Source organism: Micropterus salmoides, unplaced genomic scaffold, assembly GCF_014851395.1.
Source record: "Micropterus salmoides isolate LMB-PRFRI ecotype aquatic unplaced genomic scaffold, ASM1485139v1 Ms_hic_scaffold_6, whole genome shotgun sequence".
Lineage (NCBI taxonomy): Eukaryota > Metazoa > Chordata > Actinopteri > Centrarchiformes > Centrarchidae > Micropterus > Micropterus salmoides.
Window position 1 is genome coordinate 24509154 of NW_024044348.1, and position 21244 is coordinate 24530397.

Here is a 21244-nt window from a genome sequence, read left to right on the forward strand (position 1 = left end):
CTTGCTGCCTCACTCATGCTTCCTGGCTTCTCTCACATGCTCAGAGAGAGAGAAAGAAGAGCTCTAGAGCCTTAGCCGCACATGAAGCAGCTCTATCTATTTTAAACCACACCAGATTGGACTCAAGATATTTTTATATCCCTTGTGGCGCGCGATAGACTGCATATAAGAAGTAGAGGCAGAGCAGAGTCTGAGTTCTTCTTTTTTATTTAGAATTTTTCTCCATCTGACTGTAGGTGAACGTGTGTGAGAGAAAGAGAGAGAGTGTGAGTCTGCATGTGTGTGTGAGAGAGAAAGGAGACCAGGATGATTGCGGCCCAGCTACTAGCCTATTACTTCACTGAACTCAAGGATGACCAGGTTAAAAAGGTGAGTTATTTCTTTCTTCTGCCTCAGTCTTTGACATTCTGTTTTATATGATCAAGAGAGACCAGTATGAAGAAAAAGCAGAGTTTGAGAAGACAGGATGGTGGTCAGGGAGGATAGGATAGGAGAGCATGTGTTTGTAGAGGTCACTGAGTTTACTCCCTCTGCCATCATCATAACTTTGCTGTGAAACTGGTGTTTTCCAGTACAGCACATGTCAGGAAGTCTTTCTTATGTCATACATCTCTTTAAGGAAGTGAATAAAACATAGAGTATGTTGGAAAAGAAGGGCAAGACAGACTGTTGTAGCCATTTCGCAATCACTGTGATTAGTTTTTATAGTAAGATTTAAATCAACCTGGCTCAGTGAGACGTGACAAACACCACAGGGGTGTGTTTGTGCAGTAAGATGTGTAAAATGACACGACACACGGGCGTGTGATTGGTGCCATGATGTAAGTTTAGAGAGGTGTGGCTAAGAGGAAGAGACAGGAAGTAAGAAGCGATGATGAAAGGGTAGACGAGCAGAGATGAGATGGTAGAACTTGTCAAGAAAGAGCAGATGTGATTGTTTTACGTTCTTGTTGTAAAATGATACCTACGCTTTCACTTCTCAGAAAGCGCTTGTTCTCCAATAAAGAGAAATACCAACTTAAAAGCGGAAAGTAGCAGCAATGCAAACCCAACTGTGCATCTTAGGTTATAAAACTGCTGGACCAGTTTTATCGCCCTTAGAGAAGGAACTGAGCTTTCCCATAGAACTCATACTCAACACTTTCCAGTACTTCTTGGATGTGCCATAAAATAATGTTGCCAAGCTCCATCCAACTGAGTAAAAAGAAGTTAAAATACTCTCAGATCCATTTATGTCATGTCTCAACTTGTTTTCATATGGTGCAGAGTCCCTTTCAAGGTCACCCCCTGATGATGTCACACATCATCGCCAACCGCAGATTCTGCATCAAATACTCCTCATTTTCCTGTTTAAATAGAAAATGTTGCAGCTATCACTCTTTCTTCCTACATTTTCCTCTTTGTCTCTATCTGTTGTTTCACTTCAGTTAAATGGAGTCATCTTTATTTGCACAAGGCAATACACAAAGCTCAGATTCTCAATTGTGCCACAGTAAAATCAGCCTCTGTAAAGGTAAAAGACATTTATCAGCAGCAAGGAAATGACAACACATTCCTCTTTCCCCTCCCTCTTTACTCCTGCTCTCTTCCTCTCCCGGCCTCCCTAAAATAGGCCAGCTTTGAACCATGTGACCACAGGTGACAGGAGAAGAAGGCTTACACACAAATACGCCCACACACTGTGACAGGTGTGTAATTACTGCATAGCTTTTCAACGAGCAGGGTTTGTCTGGTCCTGAACAACTTCTCTAGCTGTGCAGTTATGAAACATGCAGCCCAGGATTTAAGCTACTGTAAGGGACAATAAAGTATACAAATAATCTCATCACTGATGTGTTTTTCAAACTGTGTCTCTGCAAAGAGCCTCAGTCAGCTGAGTGCGTCTCTACTTCACTGAATCCACTGCAGTGTCCTTGACTGTACTCCTGTGGGCTGTTAACGGCATCTACAGCAGTGTTTCAGTGTGTGTGTGTGTGTGTTTGGGAGATGGGAAGGTCCAGGAGACGGCAGTGTAGGGGACAGTATTTTTCCACATGGTTGAGGCTGTGTGCGCACAATCACGCACACGTACATACACTATGGAGTCCGGTTTCAGTGCTTCCTCGAATCACCTCGCAGTGACGAGGGGAACAGGGCATTGTTGAGAGGAGGAATGCAAACAGAAAGGGGAGGTAGAAGGAGAAAGGGTGGAATAAAACGGGGAGAGAAGGAGAGGCAGAGAGAGAGAGCATGTGACCTCTTCCAGTAACTTGAACCAAGCTCCAGGCGGTGTCAGAGAAAGTTGTGTGTCAGAGGTGTGTTATGGGGAAAACATGGCTTTTATAGACTCACATAACACTGAGGCCAAGTCACATCACCAGGGAATGTCACTTTGCGTAACATTTGTGGAAAAACTGGAAACTCCTATTTTGGTCAAAACATTGAATTTTTAAACTGAGAAAATGAAGTTTCGTATGAAAGATGATGATGAATCAAAGTCATTGCGTGCGGTATTTTCCCTCCAAAGCCCACAGCAAATATTTATATGAGCGATGTATCAGCTGATCCCCCGCCATAGTAAAGTGCTTAGGAATGGTTTCTAGCTGCAGAGTGCTGAGTCATAGATGTTAATATCTTTCCTGCAGCAGAAACTGAATTTTGTCTGGGTTTAGTGGATTGGTCTTAGTTTGATGTGGAGAAATGTGGACAATACCTGCCTACTCTAATCCTCCCCTTTGTAACACCAGGACCAGTTGGTAAGCCTGGAACACATTGTTATTTAAATAACCTAGCTAAGAATGCATTCTCATTCAATTAGCTGATTAGGAACACATTCTTATGTCAACCAGGCCATTTGAATAAGACTCTAAGTTACTTTGCAGAATGCACATATACCCCTCTGTACATTAACTAGTGAGTTCACAGAGAACACAGTCAAGAACGCTCATGCCATAACTGAAAACATCATGTATGAGTGGTTATACAATTGTAATTTTTTTGGCCATAGAGTTTCCAGAACCTGAAGGGATCTGACAGCTAGAGTCATGACACTAAAACTGCATGTTACTAATGCATTCTTAATTTCTTAATTCACTGAGATTTAAAAAAAGATAAAATCTGTTTAAAGGAGGTTAAACAGATTTCTGTACCTCAGTTTAGTACAAAGACTCTAAATGATTAAGTCTTTATATGGTATATCAACTATAAATTTTATGGTTAAAATGTTTGCCAAAAGAGTTCTCCAATGATTTAGCTTTGCACTTCTTTAACATTGTCTGACTCATGAGGGCAGTTTTAAAAAAGTATCAAATTTGATGCTGCACAACCAGAGATATTGCCTCTTTGTATTCGTCTTTCTTGTGAAAATCCGCCACCTACATTACCCAAATATGCAGCTTTGCCACCAACAGATCAGTCAACAGATCAGTCAGAGATTCGGTTTTGTTATGCTAATAGCAGCTAATGTGGCCGCTAGTCTCAAGCAGAAATGGTCTGGTAAACTCACTTCTTTCTTTTTGAACATCAGTGGAGTTCCCCTTTCGGCCTCGTTGACATCATGTGGGATGAAAGGTAATGATGGGAAAGATTTCCAAGGTTCAGACTCGCGAGCATCCCTCCCGTTGGACAACTTGGCAAGTTTTATTAAAAGAGGGCAATTTACTCTTTCAGTTATCTTTCATAAAATGTTGAGATATACAGTGAGGAAAATAAGTATTTGAACACCCTGCTATTTTGCAAGTTCTCCCACTTAGAAATCATGGAGGGGTCTGAAATTGTCATCGTAATTGCATGTCCACTGTGAGAGACATAATCTAAAAAAAAAAATCCAGAAATCACAATGTATGATTTTTTTAACTATTTATTTGTATGATACAGCTGCAAATAAGTATTTGAACACCTGTCTATCAGCTAGAATTCTGACTCTCAAAGACCTGTTAGTCTGCCTTCAAAATGTCCACCTCCACTCCATTTATTATCCTAAATTAGATGCACCTGTTTGAGGTCGTTAGCTGCATAAAGACACCTGCCCACCCCATACAATCAGTAAGAATCCAACTACTAACATGGCCAAGACCAAAGAGCTGTCCAAAGACACTAGAGACAAAATTGTACACCTCCACAAGGCTGGAAAGGGCTACGGGGAAATTGCCAAGCAGCTTGGTGAAAAAAGGTCCACTGTTGGAGCAATCATTAGAAAATGGAAGAAGCTAAACCTGACTGTCAATCTCCCTCGGACTGGGGCTCTATGGAAGATCTCACCTCGTGGGGTCTCAATGATCCTAAGAAAGGTGAGAAATCAGCTCAGAACTACACGGGAGGAGCTGGTCAATGACCTGAAAAGAGCTGGGACCACCGTTTCCAAGGTTACTGTTGGTAATACACTAAGACGTCATGGTTTGAAATCACGCATGGCACGGAAGGTTCCCCTGCTTAAACCAGCACATGTCAAGGCCCGTCTTCAGTTTGCCAATGACCATTTGGATGATCCAGAGGAGTTATGGGAGAAAAACTGCACTGTATTAAGGAGAGGATGACCAGGGCCATGTATTGCGAGATTTTGGGGAACAACCTCCTTCCCTCAGTTAGAGCATTGAAGATGGGTCGAGGCTGGGTCTTCCAACATGACAATGACCCGAAGCACACAGCCAGGATAACCAAGGAGCGGCTCTGTAAGAAGCATATCAAGGTTCTGGCCTGGCCTAGCCAGTCTCCAGACCTAAACCCAATAGAGAATCTTTGGAGGGAGCTCAAACTCTGTTTCTCAGCGACAGCCCAGAAACCTGACTGATCTAGAGAAGATCTGTGTGGAGGAGTGGGCCAAAATCCCTCCTGCAGTGTGTGCAAACCTGGTGAAAAACGTTTGACCTCTGTAATTGCAAACAAAGGCTACTGTACCAAATATTAACATTGATTTTCTCAGGTGTTCAAATACTTATTTGCAGCTGTATCATACAAATAGTTTAAAAAATCATACATTGTGATTTCTGGATTTATTATTTTATTTTTTTTAGATTATGTCTCTCACAGTGGACATGCACCTACGATGACAATTTCAGACCCCTCCATGATTTCTAAGTGGGAGAACTTGCAAAATAGCAGGGTGTTCAAATACTTATTTTCCTCACTGTATACTATTTTTCAGGCAAATAGTGTCTTGTTTTGATTAAAAAATAGTGTTGTTTTTTAATATAGTATATTTTCTGCATTAGCATTAATTTAAGCCTAGTTCACACTACACGATTTTGCTCAGCGAGCTCGGCGACCATCAGGCTGTGATCCGGGCTAAATCAGTGGTGGATCGGCGGTCGCCAGTCTTTGAACTAAATAAAGACGCATTCAGCGGCTCCCCGACACATTTCTGACGCATCGCCGACGTCTGCCAGATATCTAGCATGGCAAATATCTGTCAGAGTCGGCTGACTCGACATCCACATCCAGCCAATGGCAGAGCTAGGCCTACTTTTTCATGCAAAACACTTTTTACTCCTTCCAGCTTTCTCTGTAGCTCAGACAACCCCTGCTACCTGAGTGTGCTAATCCATTCTTTCACACAGATTTGTCTTTATAATTGGTATCTTTATAATAACATACAACAGCTGTTTGTGTGTAGGTTTGAGTCATTTCACGTGTGTTTTCTTGACAAAACGTGGTTTGGAGATCGGGTGACACAGCCTTTAATTCTCCGTTTGTAAACTAAAACGGAACGGGGTTAACACTGAGAATGTATTTTACTGAGCTTGTGAAGGTGAGAGGTTACATTTACTCAGCTGTGGGCTCCTGTGTTACAAGCGCACATGCTAATGAGCTTTCATCCCAGACTCCACATTTAGACAGAATATAAAGAATGTAGCACCTACAGAGTAGTTACCAGTTGGAAAGTGCTGTTCTCATGTATGTGACACTTCATCCATGTTGAGTTACAACTTGTTTATACTATTCGACATGGTTAAACAGCAGGTCATTAATGTACTTTTCAGTGCCCATTTAATATATGATGAAAGCCAAATTAACCATTACAGTGTCTCATCCTACTCAGTTGCTCTAGCACACGGTTGTCACATCAAAATCTGTGTATATTTTTTCTACAAAAAATCCATTTCTGTGTCTATCAGATCTAAGTTCCTTCCTGGAAGTACACTCACACCCAAACTGGCATTGTCCTGAACCACCAGAGCTGTATAGGAAATACTGTTAATGTGTGACTCCTTAAAAAGGAAGTTACAACATTCCTATCTGATGCCTGTTATAATGAGTAATAATAGTAAATACAGTAAACACAAGCATTGTTTGTGCGTGAATATTGAATCATGTGAAGTGGGCTGACCCTGTGAGTATTTTATACGTATCACACATATTCTGGGAGTCACTGGTATGAAGCTGACTGTTGGTAATCTAGTTATGGGTCGTAAATCATACTGAACATGGCATTTAACCAGAGTTATGTGTCTGTAATATTTTCACACTCTTTGCTTCATAATAGTGTGTGGTGCAACAACGGATTTCATCCGGACTGTTTAACATCCTCTTCCTGAAAGTCCAGACAGCTCAGGCTGTTGTGTGCTGTATCTTGTAGCAGTTTACACAGTGGGCAGTTTCAACAGGCAAGATATACAGTATGTCCAGACGTGCTGATAAATGCTTAAAAGCACACCTAGCTGTGCTTTATCTGTGAATTTGGTACAACTGTTACTCTTAAAGTGACGAGACAGTCACTTTCTGACGTTTCCCCATGTTATTTATTTGTCAGAGACTCTCCAACTTACTATCATGTCATACCCATAATAAAGTCACAAGGAACACCCTTTTGTGCAATACTGCTCTGATAACAGCGCTGAGTGAGTATCCTGTACTTCTTGGTCTCGCTGTGTGTCACACTTGTGATGCTGTTCATTAGAAATTGACTGTACAATATGACCACAGTATGATAGGGGTAATCAAAGAACTGGCCAGATATTTTGCAATGAAGCAACATAAAAAAATATTTTATGATTCATTTTTGCGTTAAGCAAGGCTGGGATGTATTTAGTTTTATTTCATTCATTAAAGGGAGTGGATTATCTCCATGGATGATAAGAACTTTATAGGATGGGTAGTCATATTCAGTGCATCATCATGACAGAAAATAAAGGCTATGTCATTAGCAAATCCAGTAAATCTCAGTTACTTCCATAATCTGAAGTAGCCACTTGATGATGTTATGACCTGGCTCAGAAGGCCACAACAAAAAGGAGACACACCATGGTAAACGTTTAACAAAATATATTTATTTAACTCAAAATAAGCCATATTAAGACTTGTGCCAAAGTAAAGGTGATAAAGTATGGGGTATGAACATTGGTTTCAGCCATGTCAGGGCAGGTTGATGGAAGCATGGAAAATGTGGGTATGGGGGTTGTAATGTACAAGAAACACTAACTACTACTGAAACAGCATGTCCAGAAACCAAGGCAAAGGTGAAACCTGTGGAGGGTAGTAAGTTAGCAGAGAGGTCTGTCACCTCAGCCCAGCAGCATCAACTCTAAAAATTTGAATAAGTTGTTACAAATACTCTACAGGGCAATTAGCCCAGGTGCCCAGAGTTACTACAATCAGTCTCCGCGCTTCACCTGCAAGGGATAGAGTATGGCCACGCCCACACATGACCCCACAGGGTGTGACAATGATTAATGGTTGAGATTAAGAAGATGTATGCTTATTCTGATCTTTTGTCCAATGTTTAATTTCAGATTGATAAGTACTTGTACTCCATGCGTTTCTCTGATGAGACATTACGGGACATTATGCAGCGGTTTCGGAGAGAGCTGGTCCAAGGACTGGGACGGGACACAAACCCCACAGCTACACTGAAGATGCTGCCAACATTTGTGCAATCAATCCCTGATGGTTCAGGTTAGTACATCTGAACCTTATTGTGACCATTGTTGGATTAATTGGATCTAATTTGAAATCAGTATCAAAACCATCTTATCACTGTGTGAATGAGCAAACAAGGGTCAGGCAGTGTTCAACATGGAGCACTTGACCAAAATTTGGAGAAATGATTTACGAAAAGGATTTAGGAAAATGACTTTAATGTAATGTAATTTAGGACAAATTCATAATTTCTTCACCTCTTTCTTGGCCTTTCACTGCATGTGGTCTGCTTCTGCTTCTGCTTCATCAACAATGATAAAGGTATTGACACAACAGAGACAGGATGAACTATATTTTATTTTTAATAAAATGTGTTTTGACAAATACAACTCGGGTCTGAGTAGGGTTACATTCAAAATATTTTACTATACACGATATTAGACTGACTCGTGTAGTCAGTTTGTGTTTTTAATAGATGCTTGGCTCAGTCCCAGAGAAACACCGGAGCAGGAAGTCACTCACATCTCTCCAGTTGACCTGATTGGCATGTAGGACAAAACAAGATGTGATCCCAGAGTAAACATGCAAGGCGCTGGTAATGTGATTTAAACCAAGGGTATTTTAGCTGTGAGCCAACAGTACTAACCACTACAGCGTGCGTAGTTAGATTAGATTTAGAACCACTTGAGTCAGTTGTTGATGATAACATTTTAATTAGTTTTTCTGGTTTGAGAACACAATACCATGCTGAAAGACAAAATCTTGCTAATGGATAATTGTGTTATGCAGATGAAATGCTAATCTTGTCGAAAATGGGTGACCATTAGGGGTGGGAATCACCAGAGGCCCCACGATACAATATTATCACGATATTTATGTTGCGATTTGATTTTATTGCGATTATAAATATATTGAGATATATTGCAATTTATTACCTTTTCCAACTTCCAATTAGGTCCCTAAAGTCAAACTTTGTCAACCTCTGTTTATCTAAAAAGATACATTTCTCTTGTTTGTTCATATAACTTTTTCAGTCCTCTATATGGTCCTGTTAAGTTTTCTAGTGGACTAAAAAGCAATAGATTTTATTATTTTAGTACCAAAAAGTTAAAACTCCCATCTGCAATTTATATAATAAAATATCGATACTTGGCGTCCGTGTATCGATATAGTATTGCCATGGCAAATATCACGATACTATGTTGTATCGATTTTTTTTTTTTTTTTTTCCACCCCTAGTGACCATACTGAACATACCTTTCACTTCAGACCTCTCGCTTGCATTAATCTAACCTGAACTCAAAAGGCAAAACTACTGTTTGTTTAGTGACACATTAGCACTTAAAATTGTCATCCCCTCTCTCGCCCTGTCATTATATCATTGTCTGACCCATGCTGACTAATCCTAATTCACTGCAGTTGTTCTGCCCTTGCAATTCACATGAATTTGGTACGCGCTGTACTTTGGGGGGCAGTGTCTGTCCATTTTAACTGAGATAGATTTTACGACCTTTAGTGAGCTGAATGTAAATGGAGGCAAAACTCTCTCTTTCTCTCTGCCTGTCTGTCTCTCTCTCTCTCTAGCATTGTTAGAAAAGACTGACAAATAAAAGACAGAGTCCTAAAGTTATAAATGACTGAACACACTATATTTAGTCTGAATTATGGGATTATTATTCTGTCTGGTTAGAGAGCAGGAACCGTGTACTGTGTTGAACACAGACCGTTTCATTACTTACTATATTGTCAAATCTGTGCAGATGGAAAATAACAATTACAGCGTTATTCCATGGCTCGCTTCTCTGTGTTCCTACTGACCAACAGAGAATTTAAAATAATGGAAATCTAAAGAAATATTTTTGTTTTCTCATTATTTTAAAAACATGATTGCAAACCACCCTGTTGTTCACAGAAACACTGCCACTATCAAAGAATTGTTTTACTCATCTTTGCTACATTTTCATTCCTTTCAGATAGATTAGTTTGCACCACTGACCTTTCGCATTCTGATCTGCACAAAATGTTGCAGTCCAAGATCATAATAATGTGAAATTATGTTGCTTGGTAAAGGTAAAAATGTTTCTATTATTATAACCTTTACTCAGAAACAAGATAATGTGGCTTTTCATGACATTTCATAACTTGTTTTGGGAACAAAGACGACTCGAACACACTAAAGTATCACCTGCTCCTTCTGTACACCAGACCAACTAGTCCTCATAATTCATTTAAGCGCAGCTTGTGTTGGCAGGTTAAGTCAGATTCCTCCTACATAGCCCGACTCAGTCACTAAACCCCTTGATCAGTCAGTTAAAGAAGCATTCATGATTGGCCCATTTTTCAGCCCACCTTTCCCTACATTTAGAATCAATTTGCGTAGCTACTAGCAAATATTCAGGTAAAAAGAGATTCATCATAGACCTCTCATCCCTCCCCCACGGCTCCACTGGCACAAGCATCAATAGCCTAGCTCAGACTTCTCCATGCAGTATACATCACCAATGCCTTCAAAGTCCTTTCCATCCACCCTGATTACTGGCAGTCCCACACTCTGTCAGGACCCTTAATCCATCCCTTCTACTTCATTTCAGCTCTCCTCCAACACTAATACATAAAAAATTATTTCAAATCCATACCTATTGGCATGGTCTTTATTAGTAAATACATGTTAAATCAATCAATAATACCTAGCTGCTAATTGATATTTCTCCCTCTCTCTCTTTCCTCTTCCTGTCTGTCCCCACCCTCTCTGTCTCAACAGAAAAGGGAGACTTCATCGCGTTGGATTTGGGAGGCAGTAACTTCAGAATCCTCCGTGTCAAAGTCAGCCATGAGAAGAAACAGACCGTTCAGATGGAGAGTGAAATCTATGACACACCAGAGGACATCATTCACGGCAGCGGAACAAGAGTAGGATAATACACACACGCACACGCACTCTCTTCAGCTCAACCTGAGCCAACCTCTCCCTCTTTCCACCTCTGTTCCAGCTGTTTGACCATGTAGCAGAGTGTCTCGGTGACTTCATGGAAAAGCACAACATCAAAGACAAGAAACTTCCAGTTGGATTTACCTTCTCCTTCCCCTGCCAGCAGACCAAACTAGATGAGGTAAGACAAAATATAAAATATCGACTATTTGATCAACTGATAAAGGCTCTCAAGCAGTACAGTTTGCCTTTGCGACACAAAACAATGTCCATTTATTAGCTTTCACGCAAATATCTGATGATTATCATGCAATCAATTTACATTATGAGATATGATCCACAATAATGTGGCAGGCTCTGCCAAAGTCTCCATTAAGCATCCAATCCGTCTCCTTCCTTTCCTCACTTCCCTCTCTGTTGGTCTCCAGGGCGTTCTGCTAACATGGACAAAGCGTTTCAAGGCTAGTGGAGTGGAGGGAATGGACGTTGTTCAGCTGCTCAACAAAGCCATTAAGAAACGTGGAGTGAGTCTTATCTTTTGTCTCATTTGCATTTATTTGCTGCCACACTTGAATTCAAACAGGGATGCAGAATTGCACAGATGACAGTAAACATACGAACGTGTGTGTGCTTTCATTTGTTTCAGGACTATGAGGCTGACATCATGGCAGTAGTGAATGATACTGTGGGAACGATGATGACCTGTGGTTTCGATGACCAGCGCTGTGAAGTCGGCATTATTATCGGTACTACAACAATGTCTATCTGAATAGTTTGGGTACCAATCAATTACAGTGTATTTGACAAGTAAAATGGAATTCTATACTCTCCGAACCAATCAAAGAGGCAGAATAGAAATACAGGTAGAGGTACAATAATATAAAATAAACTGTGCACACATTATTTCCTTGCACTTGATAGTCAGTTTAAGTAGAATAGAAATGAGATTAAACTGTAAGGAAATGTATTTTTCTGTGTTTAGGAACAGGCACCAATGCGTGCTACATGGAGGAGCTGCGTCACATTGACCTGGTGGAGGGAGACGAGGGCAGGATGTGTGTGAACACTGAGTGGGGAGCCTTCGGAGACGACGGCAGGCTCGAAGACATCAGGACAGAGTTTGACAGGGAGATTGACCGAGGCTCTCTCAACCCCGGCAAACAGCTGTATGTCAACCTGAAACTATTACAGCCTCATTCATCCTTTGTAAGCTGTGAGGAAGCAGCAGAATTAGCAGATGATTAGCTGTCTGTTACTCCACTGAGCTGTCTATTGTTCTAAGTAGAGGGAAAGATTAACATGATTTGGCGATGTTTATTCATGTCATCGGCACATTAAATGCTTCTTTTGAATTAGAAAAGTCATTTATAAAAGTAGAAAAGACTAAACACTCAATTAGTGTCCTCTTAAACTATTAGGGAACAGTTATCTGTTGGAGAATATTTGGTCCAGTGATATTTATCCAAAGCTCAGAATATTTAACCAGATGTTTCCGAGCGTTTGTTTTAACCACCTCTCATTTCTCTGTTGTAGATTTGAGAAGATGGTCAGTGGTATGTACATGGGGGAGCTGGTCCGTCTCATCCTGGTGAAGATGGCCAGAGAGGGCCAGCTGTTTGAGGGAAGGATCACCCCTGAGCTGCTCACTAAGGGCAAGATTGAGACCAAACACATCTCTGCCATAGAGAAGTAAGTCCTACTAAATTTAAATACAATGCATTGTTTTAATTAAGGAGTTACATGAAACTAAATCCTAATACTTTGGCTTGAAATATATACAATTTAATCAGCTTCTGTCTTTCCTGTTTAGGAGTAAGGAGGGGTTGTCCAGGGCCAGAGAAGTTTTAACCAGACTTGGTGTGGAGCCCTCAGCTGACGACTGTATCGCTGTGCAGCATGTATGTATTGTTGCTGAAATAGCACTTGAATCTTGTGAATTCCTCTTTACAAAGATGCCACTTAAATTAAGGAAATAATGTATGTTCAAAGTCTATTCAAGTATTTGATGTAGTGCTTTCAAACAAACCGCACGTCTCTTTCAGCATATCTGAGATCTGAGCTTCTTTAGCCAAAAGGTGCTTCTGGATGTGCTGCTTGAACTTCCCCTCCTCCCCTCCTTCTTTAGGTTTGTGCCATTGTGTCTTTCCGCTCTGCCAACCTGATAGCTGCCACGCTGGCAGGCATCCTAATGAGGCTAAAAGAGAACAAAGGCGTGGCACGACTCCGAACCACTGTAGGCATCGATGGGTCTCTATACAAGATGCACCCACAGTGAGTGACTTTAAGATTAAAGATGATACAAAAATGTGTGCATTTGTGTTTATATTACTTGCTCTATTGGACTCTTAAATGTGTGTCATTACCTTTTTTGATAGTATGCATCTCATTGCTCCTCACATTTCTACATAATTGGTGTTTGGAGGTGACTTACTGTATATTGTACAATATTTTGTGAATTTTAACCCTTCTTTATCACTATGTTGTGTGCCCAAAGGAGACCACTTTTCTTATTAAAACTCTCATATGTGTATTTCAGATATGCCCGCCGTCTTCATAAGACAGTCCGTCGTTTGGTCCCAGACTCTGATGTTCGATTCCTCTTATCAGAGAGCGGCAGTGGAAAAGGAGCAGCAATGGTGACCGCTGTGGCCTACCGACTCGCCGAACATTCACGAGAAATTGCCCAAACACTGTCCGAGTTCCGCCTGACGACAGAACAGCTGCTGGAGGTGAAGACAGAGAAAGCTAGATACTGTAGAGTGTGTGTGTGTGTGTGTGTGTGTGTGTGCGTGCGCGCATGTTTAACTTTGTGTTACTTCACTATTTAAGATATCCTTAATTTCTCCAGGTAAAGAAGCGAATGAGGACAGAGATCCAAAATGGCCTTTCAAAGAGTACTCAGGACTCTGCTACTGTCAGAATGCTGCCAACCTTTGTACAAAGCACTCCTGATGGCTCAGGTATTGCGCACACACACATACATGCATGCACATAAATATTCAAGCATGCAACTTGTGACTTTAGGTATGTTTTGAAGAGATACTAGTTGATAGTTCATTACTCAGCAGCCTGGCAGTTCATTACAGCTGGTTCACACCATGTGACATCTCATCCTCTCATCTATTATTGCTCATACCCAAAATGCTGTTGTCGCTTTTGGTCCTATTTAAAACATGTGCTTACTTTATTTTAAAGTTTTCATAATTCAACACACATATTGTTTTTAGTAAAAAAACAAACGTGGTTAATGACGACAACAGTAACATTTTAGAGGAAGCGAACACAACTAAGCAAAGAAACAATGGTTTAACAAAGGTTACTAAAATACAATTACAGATTTAGCATATGAATGATATGGAAAATGTTTTTCAAATGCAGACATGTATTTGGATTTTCACATTGACGTCCACAGCTATTCTTTTGGAGCACTGTACAAGGCATATTTCTGAAATGTTCCTGTGTTTGACATGCTTAGACCAGCTGTTTTATTTATTATTTATCTGTCTCTCTGTCTGTTTGCCCATCTTGCCACTCAGAGCATGGTGATTTCCTGGCTTTGGATTTAGGAGGAACCAACTTCAGAGTTTTGTTGGTCAAGATTCGCTCTGGCAAGAGGAGATCAGTGGAGATGCACAACAAGATCTACGCTATTCCTCTAGAAGTGATGCAGGGCACAGGAGAGGAGGTGAGATCCGTCAGTCTTTTCAGCTGTTAATCTGTGTTATGCTGACTGAAGTAATGCAGGCGGTGCATTTGAGAGAGTCAGAAGGATGGGTGAGAAACTTTGAACTTAACTTCCTGTTACCTTGGTGGTAAAGATTAGGGTAGTTGGGAAGAGGTTGGGGGTTAACGTAATAGGATAGAAGCAGGTTGATAGGTTAGAGATAGACTGAGAGTTGAGTTGACAGTCTTTAAATGTAGCTTATCTCTTGTGCACTGGCTGAGGCTAATCCAGTCTGTCAGCTTTGGCCTTTTCATTCTCACTTTCTCAAATGGTTCTAATTTTATTGTGATTCCACAGGTGTTGAACTTATTTTTGGCTAATTAAACCTCTTTTCAAGACACCCTCTCTCCTGTGAAACAACATGCATGTTTTATCATTTTTGTTAGTATGTAAAGTTTAGTGATATCACACAACTTGAATGATATAAGTCTAATAGGCCAAAGTAAGTCAGAAAACCTGGTGGGTGTCCAGGACCTTTTTTAAATGAGCGGTTTAAATCCTGACATTAGCCAGAAAAGTCTAGGCAGCAGAAGTAACGAGATATGGTATGGGTCCATGGTCTGTGTGTGGTGTTCACTGTACATTCCAGTATACTGTGTGCCCTCGAAATGGTAGTGTTGTCAGCCAAGGTCCACTATACCCTATGTAGTGGGCGCTAATAATTTCACAGTGCATCAGTAAAAAGTAATTTACAATTAGTGAAGTGTTTAGTGAAGGAGAGCATGATTTTGGACACCATAGCCATAGTCTCTCTGACCTCAGTAACTTCTACTGAAGTGGCATTTAGCCCAACCCTGTATTAATCCTGTATTAAATATGGAATAAAAATTGCTGGCTCTATATCAAGTCAAGTATGTTGCTCTTCTGGCCACACCTCATAACATGTTCAAAATATGTCCTGTGACAAGTGACCGGGGCTGTGATCAGAAGTTGTTAGGCTTAAAAGGCTTAATCCATAATGCTGCAGTGCTGATTTACTGTCTTAGAACAACTGCCCCTTCAGCCCATTAGGGGAAATATGAAGTCCCTTGCCTGGTTAAGTAAGGGACACACATGAACAACATTTTTAACAGGTGTCCACCAAATTCCGCCTTTCTATGTCACAGGTCTGTACTGCGTGCAGACCAGTCAAATTATATAACAGTTCTCTATAATGAAACCTCTAAAATATGTAAATTACAGCGCTGCAGTTTCATATATTGTCTTATCTTTCTTCCAGTTGTTTGATCACATTGTGCAGTGTATCAGTGACTTCCTGGACTACATGGGAATGAAGAACACTCGTCTTCCTCTGGGCTTCACCTTCTCATTTCCCTGCAAACAGACCAGCCTGGACGCGGTGAGTGCACAAATCTTCCTTCCTTTCTGATATACTTTTGTCCTTTACTCTTCCCCCAGTCTTAAATCAGCTGCGTCTCAAAACTGAACCTGCTGATTTTGCAAAATGGGCACACTGATAAGCACACATATTACCAGCATGAAGAGAGAACCCACAATGATTCCAAAATGTCAACTTTTCAAGGGGCTTTGTTGTAAGCTTGACAACACTGTGTTTCATTAACCCAAGAACAGAAGTGTGACCATCGAATTCTCACATTCCTATGCAAGATATGACCATTTACGTGTGTGTGTGTGTGTGTGTGTGTGTGTGTGTGTGTGTAGGGCATCCTGGTGACATGGACCAAGGGCTTCAAGGCAACAGACTGTGAAGGAGAAGATGTGGTGGGACTGTTGAGGGAGGCCATTAAGAGGAGAGAGGTAGGATATGAGGAGCAGCATCATTCAGTTAAACATGGCACAAAGAAGACATACTCAGTGTTTTCACTCTGTTGTTAATGTTAGTATTTTACATCAGAAATACACACATGCACAAACAGGACCTATAGCAACAACACATGGAGAGGTGTCAGAGCAAGGTGGCTGCCACTTGGTACGGTGCACCGAGCGACTGGGGGTTCAGGGGCCACCTTCAGCAGTGCCAGGAGGTGAACTACAGTTATGTTTCTCCTCCTAGGAATTTGACCTGGATGTTGTGGCCATAGTGAATGATACCGTGGGAACCATGATGACCTGTGCCTATGAAGAGCCCACCTGTGAGATCGGACTGATTGCTGGTTAGTTTACCTTATATTGACTCTCTTTGATATGTTTTCGGTGCTCTATCCATCTAAAGTGTCTGTCTGATTATAGGCACTGGCAGCAATGCATGTTATATGGAGGAGATGAGGAATGTTGAGATGATAGAGGGGGATGAGGGCCAGATGTGTGTCAACATGGAGTGGGGGGCTTTCGGAGACAACGGATGCCTTGACGACATCAGAACGGAGTACGACCGTATTGTGGATGACTTCTCCCTCAATCCAGGCAAACAAAGGTTAATATCCCCCACCCCCACACACGCACACACACTCATATTACGTCCACGTTCTGTTAGCATATTAACCCTTTATATTCTGGACTGATATCCTTTATAGACATCCAATAAGTGTTGATACACATCAACTATTTATGTGTATGCTTTGTTCTTGCATTTATTTTTTCAGATATGAGAAAATGTGCAGCGGCATGTATCTTGGCGAAATTGTACGGAACATCCTGATAGATATGACCAAGAGAGGATTCCTGTTCAGAGGACAGATTTCAGAAACACTGAAGACCAGAGGCATCTTCGAAACAAAGTTCCTCTCACAGATAGAGAGGTAAACTCTCTTGTCTCTACTCTTGCCAAGCTGTCAAAGTGACAACATCAGTGACTTTTGATTGCACTTTATTAGCTTCCCTTATAGACTAGCATCTGCAAAATAAATTGCTTGTTTCACTGTTAGGCTACCGATGTTCTTATCTTTCTGTACTTGAATTTCTGCTTCAATGGCTCAGTCTTTATACCTTTTGTATTTCTCCAGTGACAGACTGGCTTTGCTGCAGGTGAGATCCATCCTGCAGCACTTGGGGCTGGACAGCACCTGTGATGACAGTATCATAGTCAAACAGGTAATGGGAAAAGTGAGATACATATGTGTATAACAAAGTATTATATTAAAGAAAACAGTAGCGCACAAGTATGTTTAGTAGCCAATCCAGTCTCCCGCTCAATCCTTTATAATACATCAAGGGCAGTTGTTAACACAAACTTTTGACCATTTTTGAACCTCAGATGGTGTTTGGAGAAAATATACATTCACAGTGGTCAGTTTATTAGGTACACCTAGCTAAAACAAATGCAGTCTAATACAACAGTCCTATAATAAATCTTACCTTCATGAAGTTTGTTTTACAGATGTTGATCTAATTTTATGATCATTTTGGAGGATTTAGTTTGTGCTGCTGTTGGATTGTATTGTTATTCAGAGAGGTGTTTCTGTGTTTTAGCCTGTACTCTATTGATATAAATGAATTGGACTAAATAACAGACACCTGTCAGTAACTCCAAAATGAAAACACAGTAAAACTAGCACGTCTGTAAAACAACTGCAACAAAAACTGGACATTAAAATCTTCATCACGGTAGGATTTATTGCAGGACTGCTATATTAGACTATTGCATTATTTTTAGCTACAGTAGGGGAACCCATTAAAGGTGCAACTCACTGTATATAGTGGATGGTGGACACTATGAAAGAGTCTGAGACCCACAATACATTGCTATCATGCTTGTCTTGTGAAAGGGGTAAACATATGGACTATTTAAAAACAAACCAAAAAAAAAAAAACAGACATGTTAAGTCATTTATCTTCAACTTTTGTGGAGTGATATATTTTCTTGCTTATCAAACTTTTACAGGTACAGTCTGATAAATGTTGCAATAATGATAATGGTTTTGATTGTCACACAGGTATGTGGAGCAGTGTCACATCGTGCAGCTCAGCTGTGTGGGGCAGGAATGGCGGCTGTGGTCGATAAGATCAGAGAGAACAGAGGACTGGACCATCTGAACATCACTGTAGGGGTGGACGGGACACTCTACAAACTACATCCACAGTGAGTTCAGTTAATCAGGATGACCAGTCTAAATTACTTGTTTTATATTGTAGTACAGCAAAGAACACATTGACAGTTTAATTCACAACTGTATTTCAGTAATGGAAATTACTAGGCTGAAGGCAAGCAAACACAAACAAAGCTCCACCAGTTGTGGACAACAATCATGAGCAGAGCTGCAGGCCATTATAGCTCAACAGACAAGTGACCTTATTTTCTACTTTTTAAACTGTTGTAGTTGAACCTCCCAAAGCATTCGGCAGAAAATTACTACAGATGATCACAGTGGTCATATCAATAAACGTAACCCTGAGTAAATGTCCATAAACGAATGATCCATTAAGTGTTAAATAATCATCTAAACAAACAGTGGTGTGATTTATTCATTTAGATTTTGCCAGACAGGTTCATGGCATGTACAGTATGTCATGCATTATCACATGCCGATCATGTTTTAGTTATTGACACACTAAACTACAGAATGTGTTGACAGCTACACAACACAAGATCGACACCTGTGGTTAAATAAACTCTCTCACTCCATCTCCTTTCTTTTATGCCAGTGTCACCTCAAACATCAATAATTTAGAGTGTTATTAAATTGGGTCATGTTAGTTTTAGCACACGCCATAGACAAAGTTCCTAACATAACCTAAGCTAGCATAAGCAGAAACCTGAAACCAGATCCCTTGCTCAGACTGTTGTTTAACTGGTTAACTGTTGATCTCACTCACTGTAGTTTTCAAGCCAAATCCCCCCTCCTCTCAAAGTTATGTTTTAAACTGTCTCTTTTTTCTAGTTGGTACAATGTCCATCACGCCACTGTTTAACATTATGTGAAATATTTTGTCTCTTTCTAGTTTCTCTGGTATCATGCACCAGACAGTAAATGAACTGGCGCCTAAGTGTAACGTCAACTTCCTGCTGTCAGAGGACGGCAGTGGGAAAGGAGCTGCACTCATCACAGCTGTGGGCTGCCGGCTGAGACAGAAGCTGAACAATAAATAGAAAATATCTCTGCAGTCTCACTGTTATCTCCCAACTTTCCCGCTCTCTCAATTTGTTATCTCCAGCCCTCTGTTCTTTCCCTTTTGTTTCTTGAATCAATCCAGTCCAGTTGAAGTATCACAGTCCAGTAGCTGCTATAGCCCATGTTCATGACAAAGAGAGGAGATAGCTTTCTTTGCTGTGTTAAGTAACAGAGAGTCTATCAGCTGTCTAGAGAACTATGTTGGAGTTAGATTGTGTTTGATTAACCATTTAACAACACCCATGTTGTTAAAGGTTTTGTCTGAGGTTAAACATATGATAAAGTGAAAACAGCATTCAGCTCCTGTAAAAATGTGCAGGGCAGGAAAAAAAGTCCACATGCTCCTGTAAGGCTCTCATGAGCTCTTAATCGTCACCATCTAGAGGATTCCTTTGATATTGCAGTCTGTTGCAATACACCAAGTACAACAGGTGCAGGCAATTTCCAAAAGCACTGCAGAAAAACATTTATCCTGGCAACATGTTCATTAGATGCTACTCACTGGGATATGAGGTTATTATATAAATGTATAATGTGATCAAAGGGAATATTTTTGCTTCAACGTTTTTAATATCTTACCCAGATAGAATACAATCTTATACATACATTGTTGCTATTTATTTTATTTTTATATTGGGGGGGATGTTAAACAATTCTGTTGCAATAACGAGGCACACAAAGGAAACCATCGTCAAAGTCCCCTCAGCTGGTACTTGTCCTGTAGTGGAGGATTTAATAAACGACACGAGGGCAGAGGCATCACAAAAGAGGGACTTCTACCATGCTTGATCTGCAGAGAATGTCATCCTGCATGCTTATTGAATGTGCAGATTTGGTCTTATTTATGACGGCAATCATATTCTACTCTATTGTACTCTACTGTAAAATATGTCCAAAGAGGACCTGTATTTTACTATGTAGAAATCCTGTTGTTGGTACTAATCACAGCTGTTAAGTTTTTGTTTGTCTTCAGAGGTGCTGGCTACCCTCATCATCACAATGACACAAATATCAATTACTTTGCAACAGCCATGAAACAGGAATCTGGTGCTATCATGGATGCCAGTGGAACAACAATGGCCAACGTTTTAGAAATAAAGCTTATCCCAATACTCACTGTACTCCATGAGCTCTTAAAGGCTCAGGAGTGTGTTTCAGTGAACTACTGTATGGCTCATTCAAGTAACACAGTTCATGCAGTCAAACTATCACATTATTATTAAGGACCCTCATTGAAAGGCTGATGGATTTTAATCACTGGCATTCTTCTGAGACATATTTTCTTTTTTGGAAGTAAAATGCTTTTAAAATCAGGGTCAGAACAGGGTACTGTGTCTGGTCATTGGCAATTCTGATACAGGGATGGATCTTTGAGATGCTACAATATATTTTACTGCCAACTTTCCTAACCCCAGTTACAATTCTGTGGGGTCAGATTAGCACAAATCTAATCACATTCTAGCAATGACATTGCAAGCAAGTTGAATTTCCATTCCTATGTACTACACAAACTGCCAGGATAAAGAGGCCAGCCCTTCCGGCAGGTCTAGCTACCCTACCTTTAGATTTTCCCCAAAGTAGTCAGTCTGAAAGCCAGCCCTACATCACGTAGACACTTCAGTCTCTTTGCTTCTGTCCTCCAAACCCAGACTGTATCTGTCCAACGCTGTCAATCAGTCACTAAATAAAGACAAACCTGCGTCAATCTGAGGTTGTAGTTTTTTTGCGCCACACATTTTGCATTCATGT

At 40.6% G+C, this 21244-nt stretch overlaps 1 protein-coding gene across 1 annotated transcript; it reads left to right on the forward strand.

Moving 5' to 3' along the window:
* Window positions 1–306: 306 nt before the first annotated feature.
* LOC119889994 (hexokinase-1) lies at window positions 307–20607 on the forward strand. Its single transcript, XM_038700972.1, has 21 exons — window positions 307–369; window positions 7707–7869; window positions 10595–10743; window positions 10824–10943; window positions 11191–11286; window positions 11409–11508; window positions 11745–11928; window positions 12296–12451; window positions 12573–12660; window positions 12888–13033; window positions 13299–13491; window positions 13611–13722; window positions 14299–14447; window positions 15706–15825; window positions 16149–16244; window positions 16501–16600; window positions 16677–16860; window positions 17030–17185; window positions 17390–17477; window positions 18320–18465; window positions 19326–20607. Exons 1-21 carry the CDS (start codon window positions 307–309, stop codon window positions 19471–19473), a joined length of 2757 nt encoding a protein of 918 aa, XP_038556900.1. The 3' UTR covers window positions 19474–20607.
* Window positions 20608–21244: the final 637 nt, after the last annotated feature.